At 33.9% G+C, this 12,482-nt stretch overlaps 1 protein-coding gene across 1 annotated transcript; it reads left to right on the top strand.

Moving 5' to 3' along the window:
- The first annotated feature begins 5,424 nt into the window (after positions 1–5,424).
- Positions 5,425–11,272, top strand: LOC132909152 (leucine-rich repeat-containing protein 15). The gene is made up of 6 exons (XM_060963755.1): positions 5,425–5,861; positions 6,517–6,816; positions 7,164–7,392; positions 8,373–8,968; positions 9,326–9,728; positions 10,603–11,272. Exons 1-6 carry the CDS (start codon positions 5,654–5,656, stop codon positions 11,225–11,227), a joined length of 2,361 nt encoding a protein of 786 aa, XP_060819738.1. The 5' UTR covers positions 5,425–5,653; the 3' UTR covers positions 11,228–11,272.
- The last annotated feature ends 1,210 nt before the right edge of the window (positions 11,273–12,482 follow it).

Here is a 12,482-nt window from a genome sequence, read left to right as displayed (position 1 = left end):
ACGACAGCAAACGAAGGATAGGTCCGGACGACGATTAGACAATGCTACGGAAACATCGAGGATGCCAAGGTTTGGCGTGTCCTTCTCTTTCTCCATAGTTTGGGAGCACCAACAGATGTGCACGGTATCACGGACCCAACGTATATTTTATAGACGTGTATACGTAGACGGAGACTCAAACACACGCGTATCTTGCTGTGTACGTTGCACCTCATCCTCGCGAGGGTCCCGCACCTCAATGTCTCTGATCTTGTTAAAGACGCACTGAACCACAAATAGCCGGCATCCATTCAAATATTAGCGAGAAATCTACCTACATACTTAAGCTAGCTAGTTGCACGGCAATAACAACTTAGTGGTGAGTGATATCGCAACAGCAAAACAGAAAACGTATCGTTGGTTAACTTAACAAAGTGATAAATATGACAAAATTAGAACGTAAACTGTTTGGTGTCTAATCAGAGTCTGGTAAAGATAGCTGATAAACTTGATAGAAAAAAACTTGACACTTTTGTAGTTTTGCGTATATTTCACGAATACTAGCAAATTGTTGCACTACGCAATACAAGAAGTTTACTTACGATGTCTAAATGTAGCTAGTCTAATTACGTACATGTCTGCTATAAGAAGGTTACAAGGCTCAAATAAAGTTTTTTATATATTTACAATATCGATAACGTGTGACATAATTAGATTGTAATTACAGATATTTTATAGAAACATTTAGTAACAGGTAAAGTATTAAAATTTGTCATAACATACACACGACTATACTAAATACATACGAGCTAAACAACTCCATTTCCTAAAAATTCCTTAATTTTGGTATCAACATTGGTGTTTAATTTACCTAAAACCAAATAATTAACCTCGAAGGATTTAATCGGTATCGCTGTTGTACGATTCGGATGTGAAGCCTGAAATTAAAAAATTTTATATATTAATTAAATTCTCATATTTTATAATTTTCAATCCACTTTATTTTGCTACAATTAGCAAAAAAATCTTAAACTTTGTATATTGCAACTTTAACTCTTTGTGTACTTATCATCATCCGTAACACACAAAAATGCTGCATACATATGCATATATGCACACATTATCATCGAAAGTTCGCATATTATCAAAATATAGGTAATATATATCATAAAACACCTATAATTTCATACCTTCAAATGAAATAATTTTGGTGTTTTTTATTTTTACTTGTAATTTAATTGTTTCTTTACTCCTTTCGTTAAAAAATCTTTGTATTTATTATGTATTCCGATTTCACTAATTTTAGTAATGTATCAACACTTGGAATTACGATAACAATCCCAAACTTTGGAACGTAGGGTAAACCCGTAGGACAAAGCCACGTACAGGATACCGTAAATCTGTACGTACAATCTGTGCATGCTTGTCGATGCGGAAAGACCACGACAAACCGCTGGATTTAATTCAGATACATGCCACAGCAATTACGAGTGCACGTTCCGAAAGACGTCTTCTTTTACGCGCCCCCTTACAAGGCATAAAAGGTGGTGGGTAGGGTCGTTCTGAGGAGTGGAGTTTGCCTTTGTACAGACTCGCAGTGGCGTTGAAGCCGACAAAAGATAAGCCGTTATTTATAACCGAGCTTAGAGCCATTGCGTGGCGGGGGTGGCTTTAGGGAAAATAAAATCACTCCGGAATCTCACAACTCGCGTGTATAACCCCCGCAAAAGTATCTTTTCCCCGTTTCTAATGTCGAAAGGTGATAAACGAGTAAGTTAAGCATGAAAATTACCTTAATTACAACAATCAGTGCTTTTTGTAAAGAAAAAATAGTTTTGCATAGAACTTTAGGATATTTGTTCTTAAACTTCCGTCGAAACTAGTAGCATAAACTATACGTAAATAATTAGAGATTAGAGAGATATGTATCTCTAAGATATATGTATATGTAAGTAATTTCAATTTACGTTTCATTGTACTTTTGCATGAATTAGCAAGAAATTGGCAATTAATATGTAGGATTTAAAACACATTCAACGAATATGACACTCTCTTATTCGTATTTGATATCGACGAGTCAAATTTCGTGGCAGCATACTAATTTACAGTCTACTTTGTTCTACGAATAGATAAAACTAAATTCAATGCAAAACTATCTGTCGTCTTCTTTGCAACATAGAGTCGAAAATGATAAAAGTTTCTCGTAAGAGCAATTTTTTCTCGGGATAAATATGTAATAAGCATAAAAAGCGTGAGTTCGTCAAGCTTCCGCGTCAGACGGCTCTATGGTTCCAATCTTAACATGTTCGAAAAAACCAACTTGGATCTAACACGTAGCTACGTAATTCTCATTAATTCAACGAAATAAATATCATATTAAACACAACAGCAACGTAACATTCTGAAGAATTGCGGTTTAATCTTCAAAGAAATTCCACGTCGCAGTATTTCCAATTAAACGGTCCATAAAGTAGCTGTGGCAAATCCTGAAACGTCTCCTGAGAAGAAGCTACCGTGCAAACGATACCAATGCAAACTCGTCCCCGTTTTATTTCCGAAGAGCCTACTGAAGCGTAACCCGAAGACCCGAGCGGAGACGACGGCGATATCTAAAGATTCGTCTTCGATGGCTCGTAGCTGGGTCGCAGGGGATGGAGGCACGGTGGGTGGAGGGCAGTTGAAACTGCAGGTTGGCAGAGAGAAGGGGATGGAGGTGGAGGCGGATGGGGGCGTCACGAGCGACTCCGGTAGCCGGTGGTGAGGGTAAAAGGGAGGGGGTCGGTACAGGGGTCGAAGCTTCCAGTCTGCAGAGGGTGCACCCCCACCCGCTGAGGGTGGGTGGTACCCAGTTCTCGAACTGATCAATACCTGAAACACCGCGAGGTATCGTCCCGCTATTTCCGGTGTCCCAACGTGGCCGGAAATGAAGGCGTTAAAAATATATAGAGAGATGTATATAGTATATAGATATAGATATATATATACCTACGTAGACATACAGGACAGAATCTACCAGCCCAGATAGTAGCAACGTAATATCTTCTCCAGCAACTGTTTCGTATAGCTGGCCTCAATAGCGAGTTTGCCAGATGAATTTTTGTTGTCTGGATGGGCAGCGCCTTTACGATAATGATAACCGCGGCTTTGCCAGAAATATGCATAGAATACGTTTGTTACTTTTTGATTCTGTTTCTAAACGGCTGACAGTTGAGAATAGATATACTTGTTAATATTCTTCGAGATAACGGGCAAGAAGTGTGTATTTTCTCTCTTGACTTGTCATATCGAGATGATACATACTTTGGTCTCTGCAAGATTACATATTTTTCAAACGGGTATAGATGCGTTGATTCGAACATTTGCAGGGAAACATTTTTTCACCTAACAATGAAACATAAAAAAACTGAACAATATTACATATAGCAACTTTATTGAGAATAGAAAAACGTTCACTTCAAATCTGTCGTATTTGAATTAGAACTGTCTATTTCAATATATTCCAATGTTTAACTAAGTATATAAATTTTAAAATTTATATATGTATTGTCGCTTAATAATTTGTTAAATACTAAGCACGGAATCGTATCTTCGGACACCAAATATACTTTTAATCAAATTTTATTAATCAACGACACTTCACATTCTCCGTGTTAAAGAGCGCCAATTTTTTTTATTACAACTATACGTTGCAGTATATCCATCGGTTGTGACTTGAAATTAGAAATGGGAAATCGATACAGGCTTGATAATCAAACCCATACTGAAACCATTGAATAACCATCATCGTGATGCAAAGTACTCTTCGTTCCATAACCCAATATTTAACTTTTGCTTGGCGAATGCGTAGCGTTGTTCTAATAACGTAATGTTCGGCGTAAGATGATTAAAAGCTCGTAGCTTTAATGTTTGAAATTCGTAGAATCTGGTTATAACGAGTCAGAAGAGTAGGTGGAAAGTAGCAGGTACAAGAATGCAAGAAATTCTCGTAATCTTTAGGTTGGAGGGCGTGACTAAATATCTGGTGTGAAACTGTGGATTTGCAAAATCTCGACGAAGGGGTTGGTTTAGTATATCAACAGGTAGAAGTAGAGCGTCCTTGTCCCTACTGGATAAGCCGTCGGCTAAGCGCCGGCGCTGGCTAAACCGGTTGCACCCTCCCGAGGGTGTGACCTATCATCCCCATTGGACCAACCGGACGTGTGAAAAAGAGAGAGACACAGTCCTGCGCGGATAACGACTTTTTTAAATCTATCAACACGAAAGGAGGAGCCTTTATCGGTGCGTGTCACAGCTATCTAACTTTAACTAAATTCTTATCGCATGCATTGATTCACACGCTCTACATTGTAGGTACTTGATAAGTAGCGAGCATTCACTTTGTAAATCGTAGCTATTATTTTATTATACTAGGCTGTAATCTCAATAAATTTCTATACGTTTGTCGCTATCTGTTTTCTTACAGCAGCCAAGGATATGTAACGAGGTACGGGAATGAAGTGATTCACTAAAATTATAACTATCTTACGAGAAAGTTAAAATCGAATGGCGATATTCAGATACGAGTACTAACTGAAGTAAGGCTGTGCGATTAGAACTTGGAAATACAAACAAAAAAAACACCGAGAATTTTTATACTTTTATTTCTTAAATATCTTATGGCTTCACATCCAGCTCATCGCATTCTTGCTACTGATGTATTGACGTTGGTTATCGACATAATTCCGTGTTGCGGTTGTTCCAGTCTGAAGAAAACCTTAGATGCTGCCCTGTTGGATTGATAAAAAAAGGTTGTAATACATCGACAGTAGTTGGGGAAAGGGGAAAATATCCGCATGGGTCAGCCGAAAGAGACTTAGACTGCGGAGATGGCCGCCTCAATATCGGCTTTTCGGATGCTTGAGGTACTTATCTAATGTCTTATATTTTCCACTGGACTGCCCATTCAAATTTCAATTCACAGACGATTCACTGTATTCTTCTGTCAGAAAAATTTTCCATAAACTAGTTTTTTAAATATACTTCCCGTAATAGTTTATTATGAAATATTTTTACATACCTTTGAAAATTCCCTCTAAACGTTATTAATCCTATTAATATTTCTTAAGTATCAACGATAGTTAATCTTTCTATACTTTCTTTCATCACAATAAAATGTATGGAAAAATATGGTATATTTGTAACAATAGGTAGCAGTACTTTTCTAATGATTTTTTAAATATTCAATTTTTGTACTTTCCACTCTTCAAATTTTAGCACCTGGTAATTTGTTCCAGTAAATGTAAATAATTCATATATAATGATGGTCGTAATTTTTTAGACGAATAACAGGTGCATTAGTCGATATATCACTTGGATTTTTTCTACTATCACTGGAAATAATGTTCTCCACACCTCGTTGTACGCGCCAGTTATCTTACAGAGATATCATGTGGCATATCCCACGTTACTTATCAAAGATAAGTACTCAGTAGTTTTCAGGACGGTTCCGAGTACTGTTGGCCCACTCATTGATCCGTGACTGTCCATCTTCATTCCACGAAACTTCAAAGAAAAGAACAGTGAAAATGCACAATCGAAAGTTGACATAGAAATTCCTACCACGTTTTTATTAACAGGAATCGGAGTCCGCTTCCGAATGAAAATGTGATTTCTATGGAAGTTCACGCGATCGCGTATGATAGTAGACAATATGAAGGACCGGATAATGTCGCCTCATGGTTTGCTATCTTTGTTAGCCACGTACTTAGGAATTTTCTCGATCACGATGTGTCAAAGTACTTGCCCTACGAGATGTTTGTGCCACCTCAGCCAACAACCAAGAACTGTCATGTGTTCAAAACAAGGCTTGGAAGTGTTTCCTGAAAATATAAGCGACGTGGTAGGTGAATTCTCTCTGTAGGATTAAGCTAATAACGAATTCATCTTCGTAGTGTTGGAACGAAGAGAAAAAGTGTTTGCGAGTGTTGGTAATGGCGGTGTAACAGACACTTTCTATGCTTTATCGCGTTAATGATCGCGTTAAAAAAGCAACCGAGAATGAGTCATTGCTACAAATGTACCGGTAGAGAAAGAAAATGAGTATCTAACGAATATCTAACAAAGAGTATTACATATATCAAAATATGTAAAAAAAAATATGTCGAACTATGTAAAAGTAGCAATGTCAACGTACGTAGAAGTACTGCAGTATGAAAATATGCATGCATACACATGTTCGAAATGTTTCGTTCGAATCGTTAATACGTTTTTGCTTCAAGAATCAATCAACGTTATATAAATTCTATTCTGATATTATAAATAGCATTTCACATGAAATTTTATATTATCTATAATAACTTTGGACACAATGGATTTCAATCTTATGAGATATGAGCAATAATCTTTTATAGATTGATGTCGTGTATTGATCATAAAACGTTACGTACAAGAAATGATGACATACCAGTTACAAGAATGTGCATTCGATATTGGTAACGTTTTAAAGAACGATTTATTAACTATTTTTTGGCAATCGTTTTTTAATTATGTTTCAGGTAGAACAATTAAATTTATCCAACAATCTATTAACGAATATCAGCGATGACATTACGCGACTCACAGATTTACAATACCTGAATTTAGCAAGAAATAAATTAAGTTCGTTGCCCGAGGATTTAAGGTCTTTAAAAAGTTTACGACGATTGGATTTAAGCGGCAACAACATAAAAGACGTCGTTGACATCAGATCCTTAGGACAACTACCATCGTTAACGGTTCTACACCTATCCACAAATCCATTATCCAAATTGGAGGGATTAATGAGCGCCAGTATCGAGGCTTTGGATGCTAGTTACTGCGGTACAATTATATTTCATTAATTATATGAATACTTTCATAATAAACTTGTTACGTACTCTTAAATTATTCTCCGTTCATTGTAAACATGAATCTTCCAAGGCTTTTATTTCAAATAAATTTTCAAAGATATAAAATTCGAAATTCCAAATACAAGTACCAACTAAATTTTGTTTAATATTCGGAAGATTTATTTGTTTAATTTTTTCATTGAAAGCGACAATAGCTAAGTAATATATTTAATACGTATAAGGACACTGTAAATTTATTCGTCGATGTAAATATGTCTTTGAGAAGAAACTTTAATTGTTAACCACCGATTTTGTTTTTAATACTTTTTCATTTAACAGAGATACGGGAACTCACTAATACATCGTTGGATAATCTACCAGCACTGACTATGCTTACGTTAATGGGAAACCCACTGAAAAACATTGACAACACATGGAGTCCAAAATTACAGTGGCTCGATATGTCTGACTGTCTCTTAAATTACTTAAGACCCGATACTTTCAATGGATTTCCAGCGCTTGAAGAGCTTCGACTGTCCAACAATCCTACCTTAGTCTACAGCACGAGGTAAGCGATCGAAATTCTAAACAAAGAAACTATTCCATATTACATAAAAGATATAACTTAGAAAAAACGAAGCTGGCACTCCGCTGGGGGTAGCCACCCACATGCTATATTTATTTTTATTTTTTTTTTTTTTCACCAATAAGATATAACACTTTACCAAATGTCCATAAGGACAAATTGTAAAAAACCAAAATAAAATAATAAAAAAAAATAAAGAAACTATTCCTTAAGCCGAAGACAACGTTTGAGAATTAATCGTAATACTAAAGATGATTCAGTTTCGGTTATGGAGAAATATCCAAAACAAAAAATTAAAATCATGGTTTTACATGTGTAACTGTTTCTGCAACTCTGGTTGCGATATCAAGTTACGTTCGCATTATTGTACAGTATGATCGTTACGTCGTTATTCGCATAAAAAGTCCATTTTTTACTATACAAATATAAGAAATATTAAGAACATGTCACATTACACGATGGCGTTGAAAAGAATAAGAAACCGTAAGAACGAAGACAATTATTCGCAACTAATTAAATTTGCAGCCGTTATTCTAATTTTAATTAGAGAACGAACGAAATTTTATAATTTCTTCTTCAAATTAATATTATACGATTTAGAACATAATATTTTTTAAGAGGCATTAGTTTCTTTTCTTACCAAATTATTATCATATTATATACACCAGCCTTTTTCTATTCTTTCTCTATTCTTATTATACTATTAAATCTATTAAAATTATGAAGATGTTACATCCCCCTATGAGAAAGTAATACAAGTAAGGAGTAGTGAACTCCATAAGAAATATTGTTTTTGTGTAAAGATATAAAAATTGGTATCCTTATAACTATTTCGTCTTTAACTTTTAAAAATAAAAAAGAAAAAGAAATGATAAATGAAATTCAATTTAATATTTTAACAGTTGAGTATGTTACCGTATTTTACACTTACATAAACAATATCGTGAATATTTTATTTTCAGAAATTCGACATTGACACACTCGAAACTAAAGAAGCTGGACGTGTCGAGATGTAATCTGGATAGGCCAGGCCTACACGGATTTCCCTTATTGACTCAGGCTCGATTATCCCGCAATATGATTCGCATGCTACCGGACCGAATCTTCGCTAAAAATAGAGAACTCGGTTTCCTCTACCTTAACGCGAATGGAGTTGAAAAATTGAATATGAGCACGTTCGAGGGTTTAGTGAAACTGCAAGTATTAGATTTGTCTGCCAATTACTTGGAAGTGATTCACCCATTGACATTTCACGAAAATGTTGAACTCAAATTGCTCAACTTATCCTACAACGTTTTGTACGAGCTTCCAAACTTCACGTCAACGGTAGCAACGTTGGACGCATCGTCAAACTTGATAAGTGATTTAAATGGAAATTTCTTGGCAAACATGCCAAAAATAAGGAGCGTTATTTTGAGTGATAATCGACTACAAAGGCTTCCAGCAAAATTAAAATCCACATCACTGAAGAATTTAGATTTAGGGCGAAATAGAATAGTCGAGTTGCTCAACGATACGTTTCTTCAGTTACCGCAACTACTGAGAATCGACTTATCAGGTTTGATTTTTACTAGTTTATCGATAGATCTGCTACCACAACTATCTTGAGATCTTCAAGTATTTTTGAAACGTATCTCTTTAATGATTTACCTGCTCGTGTATCGTGTATAAATCGATCAATCGAAATACATCGTAGACGTTAATTTTCCAAACTAAATAATCAATAGATTTTTTAAACGATTACTGTTAATTTTAATTAGCATCTTATCACAATTAATTTATGATACAGAGGTAGCAAGGAAAATTAAATAATCAATTACTAATTTGCTCAAACAATAGTTGTTGATCAATTGTTTTGATAATATTTAGAATTATTCGAATTTTTTTAATGATAGCAAACTTCTTAAATTTTTAGGAAATCGTTTGACAGAAGCTATAAATCCAGAAATTTTTCGAAACAATCCAGATATAAACAACATAAAATTAGAGGATAACCCATGGCGTTGCGACTGTAAGGACTTATACGCGTTGCATGCTTTCCTAACTGAACGACCAGCAAAAACTGTGGAACAAACTTTGCTTTGTCAAAGTCCATCGAACGTATCTGGTTATACCTGGCTAACTGCTTGTTTCAACGTATGGAATGGATCTGTTTATTACAACAAGGACAGAACCTGGGGATTTGTGATGCTCATTATTCTTACGATCGTTGTTTTATGTGGAAGTTTCATATCTATCAGACATATGATGAAGATTAAAAGGAGAGCTATCGAACAAAGACAGCAATTGGAAACTTTAAGACTATTAAGGCAAAGAAGGTGAGGTAGACTCTTTTAAAGAATTCAGATTTACATGATTTATAAACTTAACTACACAAAAACTCTCTAAGAATAAAAAATATTATATTGAAATTTTTTATATACGATATTATGAATATCTAATTTGAAATGATTACTTATCCATTTAACGCTGACGATAATAATCACGAAAGTATTTCAATTCAAACGGGTTGTGCTATTAAGAAATTATTCGACTATAGAAAGCAAAATAACTATTCTAAAAAAAGAGTTAAAAATTTATAAGCAATCTGTTTTAAATAAATAAAGTGTTTTCCCTAAAGATAAAACAGATAGAAAAGAATTTTCTTTTAAAATTACGAAAACCAGAACTATACAAATAATTTTTTGCAATTTTCCGATATAGTGATATTAATTACAAAATTTAAAATTACAGTTCAAGAACATTTTCATTGTTTCTTAATTATCATTTTGCATCTGTCAATCTGTACAAATTACGATATTACCTATGTACAATAAATTAGAAATCTGTTTTACCTCAATGAAATAAGTTTATTTAAAAAGATCAAAGTATAGTTGCGGTTATAAATTAACGATTGTATACTTAACAATCCTTTATAAATCTCATTTACAAAAGCTAAGTGTCTCTTTTCGAAAGTTGTATTCATTTAAAATCCATATTATTAGAAAAATTTCAATGATTTTAATAAAAGTTATCATGGTACATTTAACATAATTGATGAAATCTCTTCTAAAGTTATCGAGAGAACAATTCAAATGTTTAATTGATTTTGTCTAATCTCATTTCAATTATCTACTCTCAATTCAATTAAATCGTTTTTATTAAATATATTTTTATCGCGAAAAGAAAAAGTAATTGTTGATTGTTCAACAGGAACCAAGCAACGCAACAACAGCAACAAGAACAACATTTGGAACGTGCACCAGAACCAAGAATCCATCCTCTCGAATTAATAGGACCACCTAGTTACGAAGAAGCAGTACAAATGCCAAGACTAGCCCGGTCGTTAGATAATTTGGATGACATTTCAGTAGAAACAAGTTCTGTGCGTGTTATGGGTTCTGCTGATAACATAAGATATAAATATAGAAGAACAAGGAGAGCAAAGAAGAGAATTCAGAGTGAGGATGATTTGCTTAGAAGGGAAGAGCGACGACACGAAAGAATCAGAAGAGAAAGAACTACCTCCGTCGATAACAGCGAAACCGTTTTACCACAGAATCAGAGAAATTCTAGAGCCTATATGGCACGTAGAGCCAGAAGGCAAAGCGTGATAAGTGATTCTGTAGAATCAGGAAGCGGAAGAATTCGACCCAGACCGCAAACACCGAACTCAAAAAAAAGGCGACGGAGGTACACAGTTTATGACGGGCACTCGACCGATGACGAAGACTCAGATATTCAACCAGTTGGTTCTAGTAGATCGATTGTGATCAGAGAACTTCGAAGAGAACCTAAGAGCGGTTACAGAGAATCTACCGCAGAACAAGATTCTTGAAGAACTATCTGTTATCAATTTCATTAAAATATTTTTTAAACGAAATGTTATTATATTTTGATATTTTTAATACCTAGTTTTTACGAAATGATCACAATCATAATCATTAATCTACCATCAAAAAATATTAAATAAAACTGATTACTGTCAACGAAAAAATAATTTTGTAATAACGCACTTGCATTGTTCTTCAGAACCATCAAACATATTTTCGCTACTGTTGCCAAAATAGTTAAATAAAGATGAAAAATGAAATTAACCATGATTACGAATTATTAGATCACGCAATAAAAATATATTTCTCTCGAACGTCTTTTATGCCAAAATTGTTGATGAAAGCTTACCTCTTATTAAATTTTATGAAATTCATATATTTAAGAAATTTAGTGGTGATAAATTATAACTGCTTAGGAGATTTATTATTTAAAGAAATTTAAAAGTTAAAAAGCGACGAATATAATGTTTTAAAGATCATACAAAATGATATAATGTGTAGCATTAATAAGTCCAAGTATTTATTAATAAAAATCGACGAATTAACTCGACAAAGATAGGACAAAGTAAATACAAGGAATCTCTTACACACTATGATTATTTTATATTTTTAATTGGAAATTTTCAGATTACGTTAAGTACTTAATTTTTGCACGTACGTGTATCATATCACATTTATCTTATCTTTAAGAAGTCGTCATTCTCAAAATTGCAATATTTCCTTGTAACCTGCAAATAATTTTTTACACATGCTACGTGATATATTAGAGTGGATCTAAATTTTTCGTAAGTAATAGATAACATTAGTTTAACTTATATATGTAATAATAATTTTAATGTCTTAATAAGGAAGTCAAAATATTGTATGAAAATATTTTTCTACGGTTAGATGTAAAGATACATTTTTCATCTAACACAATGCAAAAGATTTAAAAACATTATATATATGTGCATGTGCGTGTGTGTATAGAATTAATAACGAAGTGAAACTTACAGTTGATTATATTTTTACGCACGTGAAACAACATATTTCATTGAAGGATTAGGATTTAATCAAGGAACTGTGAAATTACAGTAATTTCAGATCAACTTGAATACAGTTAGAGTCAGCTTGGCACCGTAGCCGGTAATTTGAGCAATAAACGTATCATTTATCGTAACACATGAAACGAAGAAAATTCCATAGTTGTTCAGAAAAATGTAAATCTCTTAAATAGAAAACAATGATGTTAAGCAGACATTTTGTATCTAGGAATATAAC

This window comes from Bombus pascuorum, chromosome 7, assembly GCF_905332965.1.
Source record: "Bombus pascuorum chromosome 7, iyBomPasc1.1, whole genome shotgun sequence".
Taxonomy (NCBI): domain Eukaryota; kingdom Metazoa; phylum Arthropoda; class Insecta; order Hymenoptera; family Apidae; genus Bombus; species Bombus pascuorum.
This window is presented reverse-complemented; position numbering and strand designations above follow the sequence as displayed.